The sequence below is a fragment of the Choloepus didactylus genome, unplaced genomic scaffold (genome assembly GCF_015220235.1).
Source record: "Choloepus didactylus isolate mChoDid1 unplaced genomic scaffold, mChoDid1.pri zz_scaffold_189_ctg1, whole genome shotgun sequence".
Classification (NCBI taxonomy): domain Eukaryota; kingdom Metazoa; phylum Chordata; class Mammalia; order Pilosa; family Megalonychidae; genus Choloepus; species Choloepus didactylus.
This window is the reverse complement of record NW_023637641.1, coordinates 23,985-49,524: the sequence shown is the minus strand read 5'-3', so window position 1 is coordinate 49,524 and position 25,540 is coordinate 23,985. Positions and strand designations below refer to the sequence as shown.

Sequence of the window (25,540 nt, the reverse complement as noted above, 5' to 3'; positions counted from 1 at the left end):
ACTGACACTCCCCAGATCCAGTGAATGGGCAGAGCAGTAATAAATAAAGACAAAAATATATAAATAATAGGGGAGGATGGATAATGGGTATGGGATTTCTGGGTGTTCTTTTTTGTTTTTATTTTTTTGGGGGAGAGTAATGAAAATGTTTTAAAATTATGGTAATGAATACACAAGTATATGATGTCACTGTGAGCCACTGATTGTATACATTGGATGGATTATATGGTGTGTAAATATATTTCAATAAAATTGCATTAAAAAATCTATGAAGCACAATGTGTTCTAAAATTAAATAGTCCAAGTGTGAAAGAGCAAAAGCAAAGAATGTAGATTAACTAAAAGAAAATAGATCCACTACAAAGAGAAATGCAAAAAAATAAGATTATTACAAAAGGATTATGATGAAATTCTCTTTAATCAATTGTAAAACTGCTGAACACTTTCCAGAAGATACATCCTCTTAGCCAACCTACCCAGGATTTGAAAAGTTGTATTTGAAATAAAATGTTGAGGTTTGCTAAGCTATTTTTTAAAAAACACATTTAAATGAGGCCATTTTCTGCCAAGAGAGGAAATGCTGCATAGGCATAAACATAGTGATTTCTTCTTACAGCCTTTTCACTAGGGTCATAGGAATCGCTCTCCAAAGATAGCACAACTGCATGCTCTCCACCATGACCACATTGATGATATCAGATCTTTGAGGTATGTATCCATCAGGAAGTTTCAGAGAATCCAAGGTGAAAAAGATACTATCACCTATCACCCTATTTCTTCCACAGAAACTAGTGATGAAGACCTGAAATATAAGAAATGAAAAATGTCCGTTTAAAAGCAAACACTGTAACAGGGTCTGCACATCCTCCCTTTGGCTCCCAACTGTAGATCACCCCAAATCAGTGATTCCCAGCCTGCCTGGCACATTTGAAACAACAGGGGTGCTTGGAAAATACCCATACCCAGGTGCTAGCCTAGACAAATTAGATCAGAACCTCCGGGAATGTGGCCTGGGTCTCAGATGAGAAAAACTGCTCTAAATATTGCCAAATGTACATTGACCTCGAGAGTTATGGTTGAGAGAATGGAAAGAGTTGAGTAAGAAAGGAATGTGGTGATAAGTTGACTATCATTTTCCCCCTACTTCCTTTGTCACATTCCAAGCTCATTCTCCCACCTCTACCTTTGTGCAAACTGAATTTCCAGTTCATTTTCCCCTCAGCCCCCACTTCCCAAATAATACCCAGCTTGTACTAGTAAGCTCAAGTCCCACTCCATTCTTTTCCAACAGTTCTCTGGTGCACAAACTTTGTCTTTTCTTGTTCTCAGAACATTCTAACACTTCCCAAATAAACTGCATAATTTAGAACATAATAACACGTAAGTTCAAAAATTTTCTCTAATTATTTCCTTTCAGCAGTACAGCCTTTTCAATAAGAAATTTGGCCCCTCTTCAGCAAAGAATGTATTTTCCATTATTTTTCTAGATTTCCCAGAACACCCAATAGAATCCTGAGCAGCAAAAATTATCACTAATGGAAGAGTTAGCAGAAACAAATACAACGTCATCATGCAAACGAACGACCTCATGCACGTGCTTATGTCTCAGAGGCTTCATGGAGATTGCCTTTCTGCTGTAGGTGGATAGATGGATGGAAACCTCAGCTTCTATCCAGTCACTTGGGGAAGGTTCAAAACCTAAAGCCACCACGGAGAAAAATCGAATTGTAGTTATCACTTATTTTTGGCGATGTTAAATTTCGCAAGTTATGTTGAAGCTGTAATACACTAATTTCTCTGAGATCTAAGGTACATTTTGAACATTTTGAAACAGGTACCCTCTAAGTGTTCCTGTAACCTATTAGGCATTGATTCTCCTCTGCTGATTCCACAAAGTCAAATTGGGAAAAGGGTCGACTCGTGCATTCAGAGGCCAGTCTTTCTGGGAGCAGAGCACGGGGTTTATGAAACCTCTGGTCACATTCACAGCTCCTTCAGGAGAGGCAGTAAAGCACACAGATAGGAGTGCAAATTTGAACCTGGCTGCCTGTCTGCAAATCTTGATAGGGCCACATAGGTTCAACCTTGGTCAAGTCACTTCATGCTAATTTGCCTCAGGTTTGTCATCTAAAAATGAGGAGTGCAATATGGTACTCAGCACATAAAGTGGCGGGACAATTACCCTATATATGTAAAACTCACAGGATAGTGCTTAGCCCATAAACAGCACCAAATAAACATTGACTGTTATTACTGGTAGCAGCACTAGGAAATACTGCTACAGTGAGAAGGAAGCAAATTTTCCAGGTTTTTAAGACAGATGGTAAATGATGATATAAATATATATATCTTATACTTTACATTTATGAACAAATAGTTACAGATTTTCACAATAAGGTAAAAGTAAGTCATAAGATACAAAGGGAAAATTTGGAACAACTGGAACTCTCAAACACTGCTGTTGGAAGTGTAAATTGGTACATCTTTTTAAGAAAACTGGCAATCTCTATTAAAGTTAAACATGCATTTACCCTCTGACCCAGCATTTCCTAGTTCCTTCACATTCCTGATTTTATTATGACTATTTTAGAATGACCTAAGACACAAGCCTTGGACCTCTTTCTCTCTCTCTCTCTCTCTGTCTCTCTCTCCCCCCCATACACTTTTCTTTATATAATATTCATTGGCTTATAATTCCAACATGTATAGACCTCTAACTCTAACCAATCTCAAATTCATATATCCAATTGCCTACTAAATTTAACATGTTTAAAGATGAGCTCTTGCTATTCTTCTCATGGACCTGAATTCACGCCTCTCAGTTTTCCACATCTCAAAAATGGTCATCACAATAAACATAAGGTTCTTAATAATTAAGAAACTGATTGAGTAGAACTGTACTGGGAACTGGAGTGTAGAAATAATTCATAACCATATCCAAACATGCTATGATATACAACTGAAACCAAGTCGTTGGATGCAAAATTTACAAGCTGTAGATCACATCTATTTATTAAAATTGACTGAACAACAAAATTTCTGGGACAAAGCTGATACTGAATACAAAAATATAATACTGAATCAGTATGGCCACATTGGTTTTCTCTCTTTGATTCCCCTGTCAATCAAATTTTAGGTAAGCCTGAGCCTTTGAAGAACTGCTGTGTAAATCAACCTAACTGTCCTGATTTTTTTTGGAAATGAGTCCTTTAAATTTTGTTTACAATCAGTTAGGAATCTTCAATTGAAAAAATTAACATCATCCCCCAAATCTTCAGGTTTTGAAGTTTTGGGGAATTACAATTAATGAAAGGAAGCTTGTGAAGAGGAATACTTTGAAATTTATCCTTCTCAAAAGCAAACAAATTGAACCATTAGAGCTCAAATGGTGTACAATAAATAATTTTGAAACTGGATGGTTGGACTTGGGAACATCTCAACTTGTGGTGAGGCTCTTTTAATGTAGCTCTTATTTTTAATTGGATATATACATATTCTATGACAGACTGGAAGGAAATTGAGGTGATTTATGAATTTGCTGCTGTATCTCAATTTGATGAAACATTCAAAAGTTTTCAAAATCCCCATTAATACATGCAAATGTGTTTGTTTCCTTAAAATACTTCTATCTTTGAAAAATTCATGAACAATACTATTTCAAACGTCCAACAATAAAACCAATCTGTTAGTCAAATAAGTATTTCAAAAACTGATTTAATTTTAATTGTAACACCCCCTTTTAGTCTCAAAATTGTCCCAGGTTGGACAATAAAGCATACCCCAGATACAGCTGTATGCTGTACTAGTGCTTAAAGTGAAAAATAAAAAGGAAAGAAATAGCTACACTGTGCACTTGGTGTAGCTCCCCACTCTTTAAGCGGAATGCCCAATTCCATTTTAGCATCCTTCACCAAAATGGTTAAAAATTTATTGTTTATTCACACATAAAAAACAATCTGAGACCCATTACCAATGTTAACATTTCCCATGAGCCACACTAATGGAACTAAGACTTCAAATCTCCTTCCATCAATCATTCCTGACCACTTCTGCACCTTCAATCCCTCGCCATTACAAACATAGTAAAGTCTCTCCCATCATGAGAATTCTCTTAGTGAGGGCTACCACTGATTGCCTTCCTGTTGATGTGGTTATAGGAACTGAGAGATTCCTTTGGAGCCGAGCAATCACTGGGGCCTCTTCTCCCAGAATTGGGGATTTGCTGACTAAATAGGTTTTAAAATCCCAGCTGGCCATCTGACAATGTCATTTTGGAGGACACCAGGGTTGGCAACTAAGTTCAAGTCCTGGCCTTTACATCCACGGAAAGTAAAACAGCAAGATGCCTGCTGGGGCTGAGCTAACTTCCTTTTGTCCCAAGTTAAATGGCAGCTGATTGGGCTAAAACAGGCAACACGTTTTTGCTTCTATCCCTCTTTCAAAATTTAGCCCTGCAGGGGTAGCTGGGGGATGGGATCCAGCTCAGAGAGCACTTCATCGACTCAGCCTTCCCCAATCCTCCCCATAGCCATCAATCATTCCCTCTGCTCTGCCCAGTAAGGCTGTTCTTACCATATTATATGTGCCAGTTTGAATGTATTGTGTCCCCCAAAACGCCATTGTCTTTGATGTAATCTTGTGTGGGCAGACGTTATCAGTGTTGATTAGATTGTAATTCTTTGTGTGTTTCTGTGGAGATGTGCCCCACCCAGCTGTGGGTGATGACTCTGATTGGATAATTTCCATGGAGGTGTTGCTCTACCCATTTGGGGTGGGTCTAAGTTGAGTCACTGGAGCCATATAAATGAGCTGAAGGAGAGAGGGAACTCAGTGCAGCTGTGAGTGACATTTTGAAGAGGAGCTACAACCAAGAGGGACACTTTGAAGAAAGCACAGGAGCTGCAGATGACAGACAGTTTGAAGATGGCTGTTGAAAGCAGACTCTTGCTCTGGAGAAGCTAAGAGAGGACAAATACCCCAAGTGCAACTAAGAGTGACATTTTTGAGGAACTGCAGGCTAGAGAGGAACGTCCTGGGAGAAAGCCGTTTTGAAACCAGAACTTTGGAGCAGATGCCAGCCACGTGCCTTCCCAGCTAAGAGAGGTTTTCTGGACACCATTGGCCATCCTCCAGTGAAGGTACCTGATTGCTGATGCATTACCTTGGACACTTTATGGCCTTAAGACTGTAACTGTGTAACCAAATAAACCCCCTTTTATAAAAGCCAATCCATTTCTGGTGTTTTGCATTCCAGCAGCACTAGCAAACTAGAACATTATATGACTATTTGAAAGGGCCAACAGTAAAACCATCTGTTAGCTCTTTGCAGGCAGGGCTTGATAACGTCTTACTCATCTTGGTCTCTCCAATATCTAGCACTCTATTGTGAGCATAGCAGGTACTCAATAATAGTTGCTGAATTCAACACAAATAGCATAGGCAAATTAACAAACCATTGCTTTAGGGATAAAAAAAACAAAATGTTATATCTGTTAATTACAAATAGCATTCAACAATGCACACACACACACACACACTGAGAGGTACCATGCTAATTTCAAACCTCATTTTAAAAGTAATAGTACCTGTATAATGGTAATATTTCTAGTTACATTAGAAATTCAATACCTGTATGAACAGAGAAATTACACAGATATTAATGTCTGTATTTGATAAAGGAACATGCAAAAATTATAGCATATGTTTTTAAAAACATTACATATCTGACCTTATGCTTTACACCATCTTCAACTCCAAAGGCCCAGCTCAACATCTCAAACATTAAAGAGCCCCACGGATTGGAAGTAAGTACAATGGAGAAGTAGTTCTAGTACTAAAACCCTCTCAACAAATTAAGCATGTTCCAAATTTGACCCTCAGAATGATTCCTGTAAGCAAGTCTAAATCCAAGCTATAACATTTTAAAAAACAAGCAAAACCTAATTTTAAATAAAAAGTGTAAATCATACCATTACACATAACCTCTAGAGAGAAGTAACTTGTGTGATCAATGTAGCCAGCACCTTCCATTACAGAGGTAACACAACCAATTAAAACTCTGGAAGGGGTGTATGGCGGTCCATCACCATGGCAATTATCACAGAAAGAATACACCTGTACAACAAAGGAAAACGTTCAAACATAACAAAAGTTGAAAAATGGGAAACATAATTAAATCATCATTGTTCAAGAAATGGTTTAAAAACTGTCATAAACACTGATAAATATATTCAGCTGACTAATATGTGAGACATGAGATGGTAAAGATAATAGCTTAGTTTCATATTTTCATGCATCTAAAATCATCATTTGCACACCCAACAAATTGAATGCATTATGCTCTGATAGTTTTAGATTCAAATATAAAAGATACACTGTTCTTGCCCTCCAGGAATTCACAATCAAATGGGAGTAAAAGACAAAAATAACCACTTCAAAGCAAGTTGCAATAAATGATATAAAACAAGTTCAAAAACTGAATTCTGGGAAATCCTAGGAGTGGGAGGATTTCAGACTGGGCAAATAGAAGGCAGTTTGTTGGAGAAAGTGGGATTTGACCTGGTCTGTTAAAGAAGAGAAAGAATTCACCTGGCAAGTGGGGGTGGGGGAGTAGCTGGGAACAGGGCTGGGCAGACAGTAAAAGGAGCAGAAAAACATAAGCCAAGTTCGGAAATATTGAGGAAAGCTGTAAGATTCAAGATTGGGATACTGTGGGCACATTGCATGAGACAAAGTTGGAAAAAGAACCTCAAAGGCTCAACAAAGGCTAAGTCAAACTAGGGCTTTAATCTGTCTACAACAGGGAGGCATCCAAACCTTTTTGTTCACTGGAAGTGAAATGGCCTTATTTTATATTTTGATTTTTTAATTACACAAATAATACATGTTCATGATATAAAAAGTAGAAAGTGCAGATGAGCCAAAAGCATAAAACAATTACCCACAATCCATATTTTTACTACCTAACTAGAGAAAACCACTGACCACATTCTGGTATTTACTTTGCCCAAATGTTTTTACTATGTATAAATATATATACACTATTATGAGGGAAAATTTAATATTATAATTGTTATTCAAGTATCACCAAATGATCACAAAAATGTCAACAGATTGTTAAAATATTATTTTAATGGATAATATGGCAAATCATGGAATGGATGTGCTACAATTTATTGACCTGATTCCACATTGTCAGACATTTAGCTTGTATCCTGACCCACTGTCTATTTGCCTGATTTATTTCTGAAGGATAAACTCCTAGGAGTGGAATTTCTTGTTCAAAAGTTCCTGATGTTTATTTTGTGAATAGCCGAGTTCATGAACACCCTAGTGTTTTAATAGCTTACTTCATGAAATATTCCCATTTCTCTCTTGATGCCTTTCCAGCTTTCCACAGCAATGTTGCTGTCATTTCACTTCACTGGGACTTCAGCCCCAGGCTCCCCTCTCTCCAGCACCACTTCTGTCATTATCCAGGTGGATAATCCACAAGACACTCTGACCTCTCTGTTTCCTGACTCCATCCCCGCTCACAATCACACTGAAACTGAACCTTGTCCAAGTTCCATATGGAATCCTCCACTCTCCCACCTCTGATAATTCTTCCCAGTCCGGTAGACCAAAATGGTGGCATAAGATGCTCCAGTGTGCCCCCCCACCCACTCCGAATCTATGAGCTAGCAAAAACTGGCAGTGCCATTTCCCTCAAAACTCTGGAAAACAGTCAAAGGGTTGCAGTAACTGGTCAAGTGATGAATCAAAAAAAAAAATAAAAGCAGCTTGAAAACCTGTCTGTGAAGCTCCTGAAGCCCTTGCTAGCCCCTCCCCCATCTCTTCTCCAGCGAGATTTGGAGCCAGCCTGCACCTTCCCTTTGGGAACCTGGCCCTGATCCAGAGAGAACAGAGCAACCCCTGAGCACATACTGGGGGGCCTGTATGTCAGTGCCAATCTCTAGTGGAAACTTGTCCCAGGCTCCCCCTAGGAGAATTTGCCCTTAAGGAGAAGTACCTTGCAGAAAGCTAAAGCAGTGAAAGGAACAATTAAGCTGAGGTGGCCTGGGGCAAGGGACTCCTTGCATTATGTCTTACAATAGAGCACCCAGGAGGGGTAGAATGCCTATCTCAAAGGGAGAAGAGGGGGCACTGGAATTTCTGTACACTGGGAATTCCTAATGCCACAAGCAAGTACAGGCCCAGGACAAGAAGCAGCTCCACACAGACTCAGGTAAGACAAAGAAGACCCTGCACTTCACATCTGCCTCCTGCTGATCTTCTTGATAGGAGGGTTAAGCTCTGAAGGAGAGCCAAAGCAGAGTCAATTTGCAAAGGCTGTGAAAGGTACTTTTTGCTTTGGTTTGTTTTTGTTAGCTCCTGGAACCCAAGGAAATCTCTCATATCACTAGCTGGATACAAACTTAACAAACAGCTCAGGGACTAAATCCCGGAGTAAACACTTTAAAATATTAAGATGTATAGTGAGCAACAAAAGATTATAAGACAAACAAAGAAATGGGAAAGGATGGTCCATCCAAAGGAACAAGATAAAAATCCAGAAACCATCAACAAAGAGGACCAGACTTTGGACATACTAGACATACTAGACAAAGAGTTTTAAAAAATGATCCTCAGTTTGCTCCAGGAGACAAAGGAAAACATGGAGAAAAAGCTAAAGGATATGAGAAAAACAATGACTGAACAGTACAATACTCTCAATAAAGATATAGAAATTTTAAAAAGGAACCAAACAGAACTACTAGAGTTGAAGACCACAATAATTGAAGTGAAAAATTCCCTAGAGGATTTCAACAGCAGGTTGGAGCTGGCAGAAGAAAGACTCAGTGATCCCAAACAGAAGACAAATAAAATGCTTCAGGCTGAGGAGCAGAAAGGAAAAAGACTAAGGAAAAGAAACAGTTCTAAGACCTGTGGGACGTCACCGAGCACACCAATATAGGCACTACGGGAGTCCCAGAAGGTGAAGAGAGAAAGGGGCAGAGGGAATATTCAAAGAAATAAGGGCAGAAAACTTCCCAAATTTAATGAAAGACACGAATATGCATATTCAAGAAGCCCAAAGATTTCCAAACAGGGAAAACACCATCTACTCTTGACCTTCACCCTCTTTGTCATTCTCAGCTGGCAAAACCCAAACCCAGTAAGGCCCAACTATCCAGCTATTTTCCTCCTTTGCCCAAGCAACTGAACTCTCCAGCAAAGAAAACAAAACCAACGGATTCAGCTGTCTAGGACAACTTACAATGATGGACACAATTCTCACATGAGCACGCAATGCTACCTGATAACCTTACTCTATTTCCCTAGTGAATATGCTTTTCCACAATCTGAGATTATATATACCTCAATAGTATATCGCCATTTTATTTTTTTAATTACACAAGTATTTTATGTTCATTAATGAAAGAGTAAACACAGATAAGCAGGCCTTGCCTCCTGCTTCTCTGAGAAAATAAAGGTCACTGGACAGGAGCTCCTGTCCCAACCTCCTGGCACCTGTCCTGGCTTTCTCCACCCTCTTTCCTGACAGTGGAGGGATAGCCAAGCCCTTCCTCAAGCTGACACACAATAGCCGAGCACACAATACCATTTTCTCTTGACTCCAGGAGGTCCTGACTCCTATAGTTACTGCTTCTCTTCCTTCTACATCAATGTTTCTCTCTCTAATGGCTCAGCATATTCTAGAAACTCCTAGCTTAAAAAAACACAAATACACTTCCCTTGGCTTCACTTGCTACCCCCTCAGCAAAAGAAAGTGAAGGAATCCTCTGGATTAACTTCCTCACTTCCCATTCCCTCCTCAACCCACTGTTATATAAATGAGCTAAAGAGGGCTCTGCATATTGGCCCTGTGTGTGTGTATTTATTCACATCAGCCTAGGCCTGTTAGCCCCCCACCCACACCCCCCAAAGAAGGCTGCCAGTGAAAAACTCAAATTCTTACATATCCAATTGCTTTTAAAATAGTCCTATTAAGAGCTCTGCTCTGGAGTTTTCCCTTGCCCTGCTCCCCCTTCTGGGTGGTCCCCTTCCCCACAGTCTCTGAAAGGTCTCCTGCTGTGAGGGATTTCCCCTCTCACACAACCTGTCAAAGCACAGCCCCAGTAAATAGTTTGTGTGGTACTCCCATCTAGTGGTCATATCTTTTTCCTTGATTAGCTCTGAAATCCTCCAACACGAACTCTGCACCCACTACAATTAGGCTTTTATTCCAATGTGCCAATGACACTGCTCTTAAGCTCAACAGTAGCCTCCAGGTTGCCAAATCCAATGGCCAAGTTTTTATGCTTTCATCACTCAACCTCTTAGCATTTAAGACAGTTGGTCACACCCTACTTCCAATATTTTGCCTGGCTTCTGTGTCACCACCCTCTCCTGGAGAGGATCCTTCTTAGCTTCCTTCACTAGATCCTTCTCCGGTCCAAGACTCTTCTTTATCTACACACCAGTCCCATGGGTCTAAATGCCATCTAAATGCTCATGACTCTGATTTCCACATATATACTGAGTTAGAATATGGCTGTCCTATAGGCATCTCAAACTTAACATGTCCACAATTTAACATGTCCTGAACTTCCCATATACAAGAAAACTACTTTTTCCCCATCTTCTCCATCTCAGGAAATGGTAACTCAGTTCACCTAATGGCTTAACACCTAATGGCATAGCCCGCAATCCTCTCCCTTTCTTTTACACCCCCATCCAATCCATCAGCAAATCCTATCAATACCTTCCAAATATATCTTGTAGTCCAACCACTTTTCATCACCTTTATTCCTCTAGTTCAAGCCATTCCTATTTAACACCTACAATATTGCAAACTTTCTCCCTTACCCACTTGCTTCCCACTTTGCTCACTACCATCCATTCTCTACACAGCAACCAATGGTTATTTTCACCGGTACATGAAATCTGTATTTTCTTTGTTTAAAATCTTCTAATAGACTTTCAACTCAACTTCAGGTAAAATCCAAACTCCTTATCCCAATCTACAATCTATGTGATCTCTTCCTCTCTGTTCTCGTCTCCTGCCAATATCCCTCTACCTCACCAAACTCAAGGATCTTGGACCATCTTTCTATCCCACAAACATGCATCCTAAAACCTAAATCAAATGAAAAGTTACATTTTCAGAGACTAAGAGTCTTGACTTGACACAGTCAGACACAGTTGAACAAGACATCCAGGTGGACTGAGGAGAGTAGTTGGAGGGCTCCTCTGTGTACGGAGCTGCAGTGGGGTAAAAACAGGCAAAGCCTGAAAACAGACTTCCACATTCCCTGACAAGTGATTTCTGCATACGTGAGCAAGGGTAGTTTGGGGTTCATGGAACATAAGTAGATGGGGAAATCAGACATCAGTGCAACAACACATGACTGGAGGGAAGGTAATGGAGGCAGGTAATGATTCAGCAAAAGAAAGGGGAAAGATAAAAGAAAAAGCAGTATTGAAGGCTGGAAGTTTTTTCTGAGCTAAGATTGGGGCATGTTTAAATACTGATGGAGGTCCAGTGGCACCAGCAGGCACGGTAGTTTGTACCAGTGTCTCCCTCCGGCCACGGCCAGCAGAGCTCTGGGCTGGGCAGGAACCATAATGTCTCAGGCAGTGCAGACAAATGGCACTCAACCATTAAGCAAAACATGGGGACTCAGTTTATATGAATTAGAGCGAACACCACAGGAGGTAATAATGGATGGCTTGGAAATTGGGGTTTTACCTCGAAGTCTACACAGTGAATTAATGTGCCCAATTTGTTTGGATCTGTTGAAGAACACCATGACCACAAAGGAATGTTTACATCATTTTTGTGCTGACTGCATTTTCACAGCCCTCTGAAGCGGCAACAAAGATTGTCCTACGTGTCAGGAACAGCTAATTTCCATTACTTGGTGTAGGACCTATATTTTCTGTAGCATACTAAAGAAGTTAACTTGTATGGTCAGATTGTTCAAACACCCTAATTACATGGAACTTTGAACAGGAAGTGAGATCTGGTAGGTTTGTACAGGTTAGTGTGAAATTTTGATACATCCCAAAGTAATCTGGGCAGAGAATGAGGATATATTTGCAGGGAATCCTGGGGAAATGGGGGAGAATGCAGAAATGTTGGACTTCCCCACCTGGGTTGTTACTGGTGTTCTCCCAAATGTTGAGGACTGACAGTTTGGTAGGATGAGCCCTCGACCTTGGGAGATGCTGAGCCTAGTTATAATTGTGCCTAAGAGTCTCCCCCAGAGAGCCTCTTTGTTGCTCAGATGTGGCCCTCTCTCTCTAAGCCCATGCAGCAGGTGAACTCACTGCCCTGCCTATGTGGGACTTGACTCCCAGGGAGTAAAATCTCCCTGGCAATGTGGGATATGACTCCTGGGGATGAGCCTGGACATGGCATTGTGGGATTGAGAAAATCTTCTTGCCTGAAAGAGGGAAGTGAAATGAAACAAAACAAACTCGGTGGCTGCGAGATTTCAAATGGAGTCAGGAGGTCACTCTGCAGGGCATTCTTATGCACTATATAGATATCCATTTTTTGTTTTTAGCATATTGGAATAGCTAGAAGAAAATACTTGAAACTGTTGAACTGCAACCCAGTAGTCTTGATTCTTGAAGACAACTGCATAACTATGTAGCTTACCTGGTGTGACTGTGTGATTGTGAGAACCTCGGTGGCTCACACTCCCTTTGTCCAGTGTGTGGACAGATAAGTAGCAAAATGTGGAAAAAAACTGGATGAAAAATGGAGTGGGATGGGGGGTATGGAATGTTTGGATGTTCTTTTTTACTTTTATTTTTATTTTTTTGGAGTAAGAAAAATGTTCAAAAGTTGATTCTGGAGATGAATGCACAACTATATGATGGTACTGTGAATGATTGTACATGGTGGATGATTGTAGGGTATGTAAATATATCTCAATAAAACTGTCTTTTTAAAAAAAATAAGTTTCCAAAAGATCACTAAGACCAGACCCAAACTTTGATGCACTCATCAGCAAAATTTATCCAAGTCGTGATGAATATGAAGCTCATCAAGAGAGACTATTAGCCAGGATCAACAAGCACAACAATCAGCAAGCACTCAGTCACAGCATTGAGGAAGGACTGAAGATACAGGCCATGAATAGACTACAGCGAGGCAAGAAACAACAGATTGAAAATGATAGTGGAGCAGAAGATAATGGTGACACTTCTCACTGTAGTAATGCATCCACACATAGCAAACAGGAAGCAGGACCTAGAAAGAAATGGACGGAAACATCTGATGATTCTGGGCTTGAGCTTGATAATAACAACGCAACAGTGACAAATGATCCAGTGATGGATGGTGCTAGTAAAATTGAGTTAGTATTCAGGCCGCAACCCACACTTATGGAAAAAGGTGACAGTGCACAGACAAGATACATAAAGACTTCAGGCAACGCCGCTGTTGATCACTTATCCAAATATTTGGCTATGAAGTTAGCTTTAGAAGCACTTTGGAGCAAAGAGAATCAAACCAGATGAACCTTGATACAGCCAGTGAGAAGCAGTATACTATTTACACAGAAACAGCCAATGGCCAGTTCACTGTATTAAATGGCTCTTTTTCTTTGGAATTCATCAGTGAGATACTGGAAAGTGAACAAACCCATAGAACCTTATTACATACCCACAAAGGAGCATAAATAAGCATTTCCTAAAAACAATTCTGAGAATGAACATATTAATACCCTATTTCTTTGATATTAAAGACGTACAGTCATTACTTTTATGGACAGAATTTTGGATATGTTCAGTTTTCTTTCTGAACCAGACTTGTTTACATTATTAGTCTTTTCCTTTCAATTTAAGATTTTCTTTTTGGAAGAGGCTGCACTTATTCTGTACTTTTTCTTTCCTCTAAAAAATCTGAGTTATGTATTTTCAGTGTGGTTCTATTTAGAACCTTCTTCTGACCTAGGAATTTTTCATAGTTCTTTATTCTTAAGTGAAAGTTCAGTTTGCCATCCTTCTCCCTGTGCCCTTAAAAATAAGTATTTTAGGCCTAAAGAATGTTAAATAATATGTATTCTGACTTTTTTTCGTCCAGAGTCTTGTACATTTATAGTTTTCTAAATAAACTATAGTATCTTCATGAACACCAAGGCTCAAATTTGCTGTGCTTAAAAACAATTCTCATAGGATTATTAATGTCATGGTATTTTCTTCCATAATATCTCATTTTAAAAAGAGGTTCTTTCTGAACTTATGTCCATTGTCATGCAATGTTACTTTTTTCCATTTTTTTCTTATCATAATTTTGAAATTTCTGGTCCTGGGGAAGAGCATCCACACATTCATTTACAGATTTCACTGAAGAAAAATTAAATTGGTTTTATGTAGTCTTCACGTGTGTATCCAAAGAGGTTTTTTTTTTTTTGTATTCTACTGTCACTTCAGTTCCTTAATTATGTGTGTTTGATGTTTTTGCCTCTGAAAATACCAGAGATATGGAGATTTGCACTTTAGCCTTGATGAAAAGTACAAGATGTGTTCACAAATTCCCTATTCATTTCTTATTGGTAGCCACATAAGTTTCCAGAATAACATGGCACATAGAAGCAACAATGGGGGAAAAAGTTCACTTCTGTTTGAAAAGTGTGTTCAGCATTTTGGGTTGCCATATCAGTTTATAAATTTGATGCTCTGCTGATTATACTCTAGAGAGAAGAAGGTTAACAGAACTTGACTCCTGCCTTGATATGTAGTGAAAGATAATCTGTAGAAGAATGCCAAGCAGGCCCCGCGCGCCGCTGCACTTCGTTTTCCCCTCCCTCTCCTGCCCTCCCCCCTTTTTTGTGCCTTGAGGTTGCGGGTCAGCCCAAGCCACTGCAGTGAGTCCGTCACCGCTCCGGTGTGAGCGCGAGGCTGCAGCCCCCGAGACGCCTGGTCCCCCTTCCCCTTTCTTCTCCTCCTTTCTGTCTCTCTGTCTTTCCCTTCGCCGTCTCTCCCCACCTCCTCTATCTCTGAATCTCCACCTTAATTTCTTTTCTCCCTCCTTGTCTGCTCCCTCGCGTGCCCAGTCACCCCTCCGGCGCGAGCCCCGCGGCGACGCCTCCCCTCCCCCACCCCTCCCCCGCTGGCGTCCCAAGGGCCTCAGTCGCCCGAAGCGAGCGCAGCTGGGCCGCCGCCGCCGCTTCCTGCAGGAGCCAGTCTGAGCGCCGACACTCTTCTCCGACCGAGCGAGGCGCCGACCCGCCGAGGAAAATGTTACTCCTCCAGGAAAGTAGGTAGAAAGCCAGGAACTGCGTGGACTGGACACCACAGAGCAATCTGACTTTGGGCATACTTCATACAACACTCATGAAAACGTGTAACTGCTGAGATCAGCGAAATCTGTAAGTTTTTGCGGCCAGGGGACCCGCGCCCCTCCCTGCCAGGCTCAGTCCCGTGGGAGGAGGGGCTGTCAGCTCCGGGAAGGAGAAGGGAGAACTGCAGTGGCAGCCCTTATCGGAAACTCATTCTACTGATCCAAACTCCAACCATAGATAGACGGAGACCAGACACCAGAGAATCTGAGAGCAGCCAGCCCAGCAGAGAGGAGACAGGCATAGAAAAAAAACAACACGAAAAACTCCAAAATAAAAGCGGAGGATTTTGGAGTTCTGGTGAACATAGAAGGGGGAAGGGCAGAGCTCAGGCCCGAGCTCAGGCCCTGAGGCGCATATGTAAATCCCGAAGAAAAGCTGATCTCTCTGCCCTGTGGACCTTTCCTTAATGGCCCTGGTTGCTTTGTCTCTTAGCATTTCAATAACCCATTAGATCTCTGAGGAGGGCCCTTTTTTTTTTTTTTTTTTTTTTTTTAATCCTTTTTTCTTTTTCTAAAACAATTACTCTAAGAAGCCCAATACAGAAAGCTTCAAAGACTTGCAATTTGGGCAGGTCAAGACAAGAGCAGAACTAAGAGAGCTCTGAGACAAAAGGCAATAATCCAGTGGCTGAGAAAATTCACTTAACACCACAACTTCCCAAGAAAAGGGGGGTGTCCGCTCACAGCCATCATCCTGGTGGACAGGAAACACTCCTGCCCATCGCCAGCCCCATAGCCCAGACCTGCCCCAGACAACCCAGTGTGACGGAAGTGCTTCAAATTACAGGCACACACCACAAAACTGGGCGTGGACATTAGCCTTCCCTGCAACCTCAGCTGATTGTCCCAGAGTTGGGAAGGTGGAGCAGTGTGAATTAACAAAGCCCCATTCAGTCATCATTTCAGCAGACTGGAAGCCTCCCTACACAGCCCAGCAGCCCAGAACTGCCCTGGGAGGACGGCACTCACCTGTGACATAGCACAGTCATCCCTCAACAGAGGACCCGGGGTGCACAGCCTGGAAGAGGGGCCCACTTGCCAGTCTCAGGAGCCATACGCCAATACCAAGGACTTGTGGGTCAGTGGCAGAGACAAACTGTGGCAGGACTGAACTGAAGGATTAGACTATTGCAGCAGCTTTAAAACTCTAGGATCACCAGGGAGATTTGATTGTTAGAGCCACCCCCACTCCCTGACTGCCCAGAAACACGCCCCATACACAGGGCAGGCAACACCAACTACACACGCAAGCTTGGTACACCAATTGGACCCCACAAGACTCACTCCCCCACTCACCAAAAAGGCTAAGCAGGGGAGAACTGGCTTGTGGAGAACAGGTGGCTCGTGGACGCCACCTGCTGGTTAGTTAGAGAAAGTGTACTCCACGAAGCTGTAGATCTGATAAATTAGAGATAAGGACTTCAATTGGTCTACAAATCCTAAAAGAACCCTATCAAGTTCAGCAAATGCCACGAGGCCAAAAACAACAGAAAATTATAAAGCATATGAAAAAACCAGACGATATGGATAACCCAAGCCCAAGCACCCAAATCAAAAGATCAGAAGAGACACAGCACCTAGAGCAGCTACTCAAAGAACTAAAGATGAACAATGAGACCATAGTACGGGAGACAAAGGAAATCAAGAAGACCCTAGAAGAGCATAAAGAAGACATTGTAAGACTAAATAAAAAAATGGATGATCTTATGGAAATTAAAGAAACTGTTGACCAAATTAAAAAGATTCTGGACACTCATAGTACAAGACTAGAGGAAGTTGAACAACGAATCAGTGACCTGGAAGATGACAGAATGGAAAATGAAAGCATAAAAGAAAGAATGGGGAAAAAAAATTGAAAAAATCGAAATGGACCTCAGGGATATGATAGATAATATGAAACGTCCAAATATAAGACTCATTGGTGTCCCAGAAGGGGAAGAAAAGGGTAAAGGTCTAGGAAGAGTATTCAAAGAAATTGTTGGGGAAAACTTCCCAAATCTTCTAAACAACATAAATACACAAATCATAAATGCTCAGCGAACCCCAAATAGAATAAATCCAAATAAACTCACTCCGAGACATATACTGATCACACTGTCAAACACAGAAGAGAAGGAGCAAGTTCTGAAAGCAGCAAGAGAAAAGCAATTCACCACATACAAAGGAAACAGCATAAGACTAAGTAGTGACTACTCAGCAGCCACCATGGAGGCGAGAAGGCAGTGGCACGATATATTTAAAATTCTGAGTGAGAAAAATTTCCAGCCAAGAATACTTTATCCAGCAAAGCTCTCCTTCAAATTTGAGGGAGAGCTTAAATTTTTCACAGACAAACAAATGCTGAGAGAATTTGCTAACAAGAGACCTGCCCTACTGGAGATACTAAAGGGAGCCCTACAGACAGAGAAACAAAGAAAGGACAGAGAGACTTGGAGAAAGGTTCAATACTAAAGAGATTCGGTATGGGTACAATAAAGGATATTAATAAAGAGAGGGGAAAAATATGACAAACATAAACCAAAGGATAAGATGGCTGATTCAAGAAATGCCTTCACGGTTATAACGTTGAATGTAAATGGATTAAACTCCCCAATTAAAAGATATAGATTCACAGAATGGATCAAAAAAAATGAACCATCAATATGTTGCATACAAGAGACTCATCTTAGACACAGGGATGGAAAAAAATATTTCATGCAAGAAGAATGCCAAGCAGTAGGGTAAAGTCAATCAACTCTTCATAATTTAATTTTATATGGAGACAAAAGGCAGAGGGGTGAGGAGGGGACAGTTTCAGGTGTTTGGGAGCCAGAGGGCTTTATCCTGGCAGGTCAGATAAGATTGACTTGTGTATTATGTGTCATCTCTGTCCTGATTCTAATGGTATGTTTCCAAGTTTATATTACCACAGTATTTACAAAGATATGTTTGCATTGAAAATTAACCCCTAAAGGGTTTTTGATGGGAGGGACTAATCCTCCAGTATCATTGTAATTAAAGTCTATCTAGTCACTGTAAACATTTATCTGTCAATTTTGACAGATTGGGAACAGCTTGATGTTTTAAATCTTCAGCCCAGCATGAAAATTTCAAAGGCTTATTCAAATCTTTTTTACCATTTTAGTGAAAATGTTTAAAAACTGTTTTTAGTTTTTTTTGTAATCTGTACATGGTCTTTCAAAACCACCAAAAAGTAAGGGAAATTTTGTATTCAATTCCTTTTTTTTGGTATGTTAAGATGTATAGATTATTAATGCATGTCCACTGAATATAACCCTGGTTTTGTGATATAACAGCTTAGATTTTATTGGCAGCATTAGATTAGTGGTTGCATTAAATAACTGAATTTCCATTGTGATCATTAATTGAAACTTTGTCTTTAAGCAAAAAGTTATTTGTGAATATAAGTTTTGTGCTTAGAGAATGTATGTGTGTTTATCTGTCAGTATGGGAGGATGTAAAGTCTTTGCATCATTAGTGAATTCATTGGATGTGTAATCCTTTGCAAAATATAATTATAGGTATTTGATAGGGCATTGAAAAAAAATGCTGATGGATACTGGTCCTTAAAGAGGGAGATCCTAAAAAATACCAGAGCAGAAACACTCAGTAGTATGAGAAAAGGTTCTGCAAAAGCAAAGGGAATGAGATCCAAATCACAGATGTTGAGAATTGGCCTTGGTGCAGGGACATTTTTTCCATTCTAATAGGATGGGAGGAGGAGGGGATAGATGAAGATGTTGGTAGGTTTGCAGGTTATGTTGTTAAACAAACAACAAGAAAAGACCTAAAAAGCTACTAGCTTTTGAAGGAAAGGAAAAGCTACCTCAGCTTGAGAGGTGCCTTCTTATAATCTTCACAGACTATATAATCCTGATGTTAAATTGGGCAGAAACATAAAGAATGAAGGAATGCACCGAATTCTTTGTATAAACTCAGTATAATATTGATTATATAAACTGATAAAACTAGCATAAAGAGAGACAAATACAGATCAATTTCATTTATGGAGATGCAAATATCTTTCAACAAAAAGTAAGCAAATAAATTCAGTAGTACATTAGAAGAATTATACATCATAACCAAAGGGGGATCATTCCCATAAAGTAAGGATGGCTCAATATTAGGAAAATAATTCATATTTTTCTCTGTATTAATAGCTCAAAGGAAAAAAAGTATATGAAGACAAAGGAACCCACTCCAATAAAGACGGTGCAGTGAGATAATTCAGGGCTCTGTCCCACCACAGAATCTTTGAACAAACAGCAAAAACAGGCAGAAACAACTTTCTCAAAGCTCCAGAAAACAGTTAAAGAACTGCAGATGCTTTCTAAATAATAGAAATAAAGTAAATCTCAAGCATATAAGAAAAGAAAACAGAAGAATTCAGTAAGTTTATCATCCACCAAGTTATGTAACAAAAGTCAATACTTTCCTATACAGGAAGAAAAATGTAGTTTGAAAATACAATATAAAATATAGTAATAATGATTTGAAATATTTTAAATTAGAAATTTATTTTAAAAATTTAAATAATGTAAAGAAAATATAAATTGATAATGAAACAAAATATTTAAAATTTTGGAAAAAAAAAACAGCAGGAAATGTGCAGAATCTATTCAGTGAAAACTATAAAACAGTTCAGGAGCATATAAAAGGAGAGACATGCTTTGTTGGTGAAAAGGCCATTATCAATGTTTCAGTTCTTCCTGAATTAAATCTATAAACTCAATGTCATCCTAAATAAAAATCTCAACAAGTTTTATTCTTGTTGTTTTTGTTATTGGGAGTAGGTGGACTACACAGTGACTTTAAAATTTATGCAGAAAAACTAACAGGTGGGAATGTCCAGGAAAATTCCAAAAAAATGAATAAAAGTTTTAAGAGGGAAACTAGGCTACCAAACATTATAATGCTTTGGCAATTCAAATCATTTGATCATACCACGAGACTAAGATAAAATCAAATGAACAAAACAGGATGTCTCAACCATTTCAAATGCCTGTGGGAATGTTGTATATGATAGAAGTGGCATTTCAACTCCATAGGGTAATTAATTATTAGTTACTTAAATTTAAATATTAGTAAAATAAAGGTATGGGGACTACAGGGTAACCATTAGCAAACAAGATCTGGATCCTTCTTTTACTCTCTATGACGAAATCAATTCCAGGCAAGAATGGATGTTTAGACATCAATAAATAAACTTTCAGAGGAGAACCTATGTGAATACTTGTGTGAATTATGAAGTGAAATAAGCCTCTGTGAGCATTTTCCAAAAACAAAAGATACACAGACAAGATGGACACATTTACAGTACTAGAATTTCAACTTCATAAAACAAAGTTAATGGAAAGTCTTAGAGGAAATGGTTGCAAAACCTTCATGTGATAATTTTCCTAACAAAGTTTTGATTTCCCTAACATAAAAACTTTCTAATGAATTGGGGTAGCTGGTGGTGGATACCTGAAACTATCAAACTACAACCCAGAAGCCATGAATCTCGAAGACAATTGTATAAAAATGTAGCTTATGAGGGGTGACAATGGGATTGGGAAAGCCATAAGGACCACACTCCACTTTGTCTAGTTTATGGATGGATGAGTAGAAAAATAGGGGAAGGAAACAAACAAACAAACAGACAAAGGTACCCAGTGTTCTTTTTTACTTCAATTGCTCTTTTTCACTTTAATTATTATTCTTGTTATTTTTGTGTGTGTGCTAATGAAGGTGTCAGGGATTGATTTAGGTGATGAATGTACAACTATGTAATGGTACTGTGAACAATCGAATGTACGATTTGTTTTGTATGACTGCGTGGTATGTGAATATATCTCAATAAAATGAAGATAAAAAAACTTTCTAATGTCTCTAATATATAAATAGCTCTAAGAAAAGAAAAGTTGCTCTACTCTCACTAATACTTAAAGAAATGCAAAATAAATTTGAGGCTGCTGCTTTTCACACCCCAAATGGGCAAATATTTCAAAGATGATAATATTTCCATCCTTGACAATACTGACAGTGTCACACTCTGCTGCTGACCATGTAAATTAGTACAATAGAGCTGAAGGATAATTTGATGAAACCCATTAAAATGGTAAATGTCTGAACTGAAGTTATGGTTGCATGAATACAAATTTATTTTTAAATTTCATTGAATTGTACTCTTAAAAACGGAAAAATTTATAGTATGGAAATAATACCCCTATAAAGCTGTGTAAAAATTGCACATCCTTTGACCTAGCAATCTACTTCTATGAATGCATACTACAGAAAATGGCTTCTTACCTGACAAACGGAACTTGTAGGATGATATAGAGTCCAATAATTATCATCATTAATCACATTTTTAAATACTAGAAGGATATACAATTTATAGTTTTATAAACAGAAACCTCTACAAAGATAACACCAAAATCCCTACACAGTCATGTGAGTGGGACTTCAAATTACACAAATTAGCACATCTGCTATACCAGGTCAACTCAGGCAGGTTGAATAATTAGAAGCAAGGTTGGAAGCCCACCAGGAAGAGTTTGTCCCCAAATTCATGCAAATCTTACTTTGACTGCTTTCAATCCACAAGATGTTTTGTCATCTTCCACAAGTGCAGTCACTTTTTGTCCAACTTTCAGAAGCACATTGCCAGACACAGCATCATTACTAAAGTAGATCAACTCATTAATAAAGCCATAATCACCACAGAACCTTGTCACAGCACCATGCACAGTTTTCAACCTGGTGTCACCTATGAGATGGGTAAACAAAAAGTTACATTATTCAGTCTCAAAAGCAAACACAAACTACAAATGAGCCCCATCGGAGGAAAATAGGGTACACGATAATCCAAATCTAGAAATATGATGGAAATGATTTGATGTATAGATGACAGTGCTAGTAGAGCATAGTGGTTAAGTGTGCAGGATTCTGGAGGCAGAAGACCTGGGTTCAAATCCTGGGTCCACGTTTCTCTGTGTAGTGCAGTGGCCACAGGCAGTGGAGTGCCATGGTTAAGAGTACTGATCCTGGAGCCAGGATGCCTGGTTTTGACTCACAGCTCTTCCACTTACCAAATGTGTAACCACACCCACCACATTTCTTCACCTTCTGACCTTCTGTCATCTGTAAAACCTTGTGACCTTCTGACCTTCTGTCATCTGTAAAACCAGGACAATAACAATGTCTGCCTAATAAGGTTGTTATGAGTATTAACTAAGACACATATGTAACTGCATAGCATTGCAAGTGCCTCTCACAAGTCCGGGATTAAATGTTAGTTGCTGTTCTTGCATCTGCACCTAGAGAGCCTTTAAGCATCCGTCATTATCATACAACTTCATCAAGGTCATCAACAGCATAAGCAGCAGCATCTGGAAATTCTTAACATCTCACCAGACGAAGCACTGAAAGAAATTTGGGGCCTTAAGTCTAGCCCCAAAGTCCATCTGAATCACCTGGAGGAGGTGTCGGTTTTTTTTGTTGTTGTTGTTGTTGTTGTTGTTTTGTCTTTTGTTTGTTTTCTGAACTAGCACAGTTAGTAAGCAACAGTTTGGGATCTGAAAGCAGGCAGTCTGTCTGCAGAGTCCACACTCTGAACTTCAACATCACAGCCACCTACTCCAGAACAGGAGTTTTGGATTGATGGGATGGCTGAGAGAAATCTTGATTATTCTAGATTACAGAATCATAAGCCAAGAAAACCCTAACAAATTGAAAATATGGGTCAAATTCATTAATTTAAATCATATCATAGAAGAAAGTAGAAGTGACAAGGAAGACAACTGCCACTCCAGTGCATGAAAACCTGTCAAAGACTCTACCATGTGGCCCTGTTGATAAAAGTAACACTGATTAGCGGACTCTACAGTGAGAGATTTCAGCTAAAACTTAAGGAATAACATTTAAGTAAAAGGTGCTATGACTCAGCCACCTCTGGAGCAGGTTCCCAAGCTGGCAGAGAAGCTGCAGGGAGATTCAAGCAGCAGGAAGGCAGATGCCCCTGCTGAGAGAATAGTGTTGACTGGGGAGGCACCTCTTCCAAAGTACCATCCTAAGGATGCTGTGACTCTCCAGGAAGGACTTGCCTCCAGGGGCTGGGGGAGCACAGAGGTTAAGAACATGGCTGCTGGACCTGACGGTCTGGGCGTGAATTCTGCTCAGCCACATATGAGTATGAGGTAGTACTAGCCACGCTACTCTCGTTCACCCCCGTGTCTCCCTGATTCCGCTGTAAAATGAACTTCACAGGACTACCACTTCCCTTACCGGCTTTTTTTTTTTTTTTTTTTTTTTTTTTGAGGACTATAGGACACAAATGCTCATAAGGCCCTTAGCCCAGTGCTTGGCACATCCAAGCACTCAACACACAAAAGACATTCATGCTATTCACTGCAGTGATACGATCCACTAGAGAAAACCTTGTCACATTTTGATGGACTCCCATCAACTAAATGCCTTCTCTAGTAGCCACTGAGCATCCACTTGGTGCCAGACTCTGGGGTGGGTTTTAGACACAAAAGTGAGCAAAGTAAATGCACAGCCCCAGCTCTCTTATAAGGTGACTGAAAACTAGTGATAACTTGACCACTTGGCTTAAAAAGACCTGCCCGTTTCAGAACAAAATCAAATTCACCCTCAAATTAAGAAGATTCACCACTACTGGAAATATAAAAAGGATTCTTTTGTGCAACCGACCGCTTGGCATCTGCACAAGCTCTAAAGGCATCTGGGGAAGTGCAGAGGTGGGGCCTGTTAGGTTCAGAGCCATTCAAGAATTCATACAATGCAGCGAGTTAAAGTTTAAGTATAAAGTTTAAGATTTATTAGAGGAAGAAAGCAGGTGGGAGCCAGCAGAAAAGAAGAAAAAGATAATGGCTCCCACTCTCTATCTGAGAGCAGCATTCTTTAACGAAAAAAGGAACCCACGTTGGGTAGGGTGTTTGCTGTGATGTTCTGTGCCTCGATTGGGTGAGTGCTTATCTAGTTTTGGGCTGATTGGTTGCTAGAATTCTGAGACAATATTCTTTTTAGGAAAGCAGCTGCATTATCTAACTAGGGAGAGCAGGCCTTTTTGGTTGTTTATTTTATGGGCATATCTGGCCTTGCCTTACTCGCCTTCGAGATGCTACTGTGACTGGAATGGCCTTGAACAGCTTTGAACAGCCTTCATTCTTTAGTTTATAGGGCACCTGTTTTCTTGTGAGATAAGGTGTGGGGCCCCTGAGTTAGAAACTCCTTTTACATGTTAGTTTCTTCTTCTGGGATCTAACATTCCTGCCTTTTGCTTTTAATAAAAATTGGCACAGGTCTGGCTGCATTAGGGTTAAGGCTTTAACTTAGCTCAAGGCAACTTTTTGCAGGGGTGGGGGTGTCATTTCTCTCTTTGACTGCTTCTGGCTGGGCGGGGTCGTAGTTGGGGGTAGTTGCCTTGAACTAAGCTTTAGCATTATTAAATTGATGCTTGGATATTTTCTGCTGGAACCGGCTGGTAGCGAGGCCCTTCTTGCGGCAGGAGCAGACCTTCAAATTTTTGTTGTAGCAGGAGCATGTTTTCGGAATTTTGCTGGTAAGTTACGGCTGCTATTGACCTATTGATAAATTTAATTAGACATTGTAAGAGGCGAGGAGCAAAAAGAAAAATTAATATAAGGATAATTAATGGTTCAATAAGGGGGAGTAGAATAGCTCATACAGGCGTGGAGAAGAGTGAAAGAAAATTTGACAGAAAGTTTTTTAACTAGGTAGAAGAGAGAAAGCTGTTTGGGGGATGCCTTGGGCGAAAGACTGCACGCATTTCCTGACCCTCAATGACAAACTGGGGACGCCTGCTTTGTTGTTGCCGCGGTCGTATGGATCTGGGTAGAGAGCGGGAGCCATTATCTTTTTCTTTCTTTTCTGCTGGCTCCCACCTGCTTTCTTCCTCTAATAAATCTTAAACTTTATACTTAAACTTTAACTCGCTGCATTGTATGAATTCTTGAATGGCTCCGAACCTAACATATGGTGCCAAAACCCGGGATGGAGATTTGACTGGGATTTAAGTTTCCTGGCCCCTCAGGGCAATGGGGCAGCCTCCCAGTCAACTCCATTCCCTAAACTACACAGCCGTTCGGGTTTCCATGCATTCAGCAGCTTGAGTCCATCAACTCAGACCACCTTGACGCAATGCCGGCTCACCCACACAGCTCTCAAATATCT

The 25,540-nt window shown here is 40.1% G+C and overlaps 1 protein-coding gene and 1 pseudogene across 1 annotated transcript; one reads left to right on the top strand and one right to left on the bottom strand.

Annotated features, from left to right (window-relative positions):
* Window positions 1-399: 399 nt before the first annotated feature.
* LOC119526007 (RNA helicase Mov10l1-like) lies at window positions 400-6,055 on the bottom strand. Its single transcript, XM_037824786.1, has 3 exons — window positions 6,024-6,055; window positions 1,586-1,698; window positions 400-802 (listed from the first exon to the last, which is right to left on the bottom strand). The coding sequence occupies exons 1-3, from the start codon at window positions 6,028-6,030 to the stop codon at window positions 611-613; spliced, it is 312 nt and encodes a 103-aa protein (XP_037680714.1). The 5' UTR covers window positions 6,031-6,055; the 3' UTR covers window positions 400-610.
* A 5,555-nt stretch (window positions 6,056-11,610) lies between these two features.
* LOC119526006 lies at window positions 11,611-13,680 on the top strand (annotated as a pseudogene).
* The last annotated feature ends 11,860 nt before the right edge of the window (window positions 13,681-25,540 follow it).

Excerpts from the sequence above, each read along its gene's own strand:
- LOC119526007 (XM_037824786.1), bottom strand. Across the intron at positions 803-1,585 it reads GACATAAGCACGTGCATGAG|GTCTTCATCACTAGTTTCTG; the intron begins GTCGTTCGTTTG and ends CTTATATTTCAG.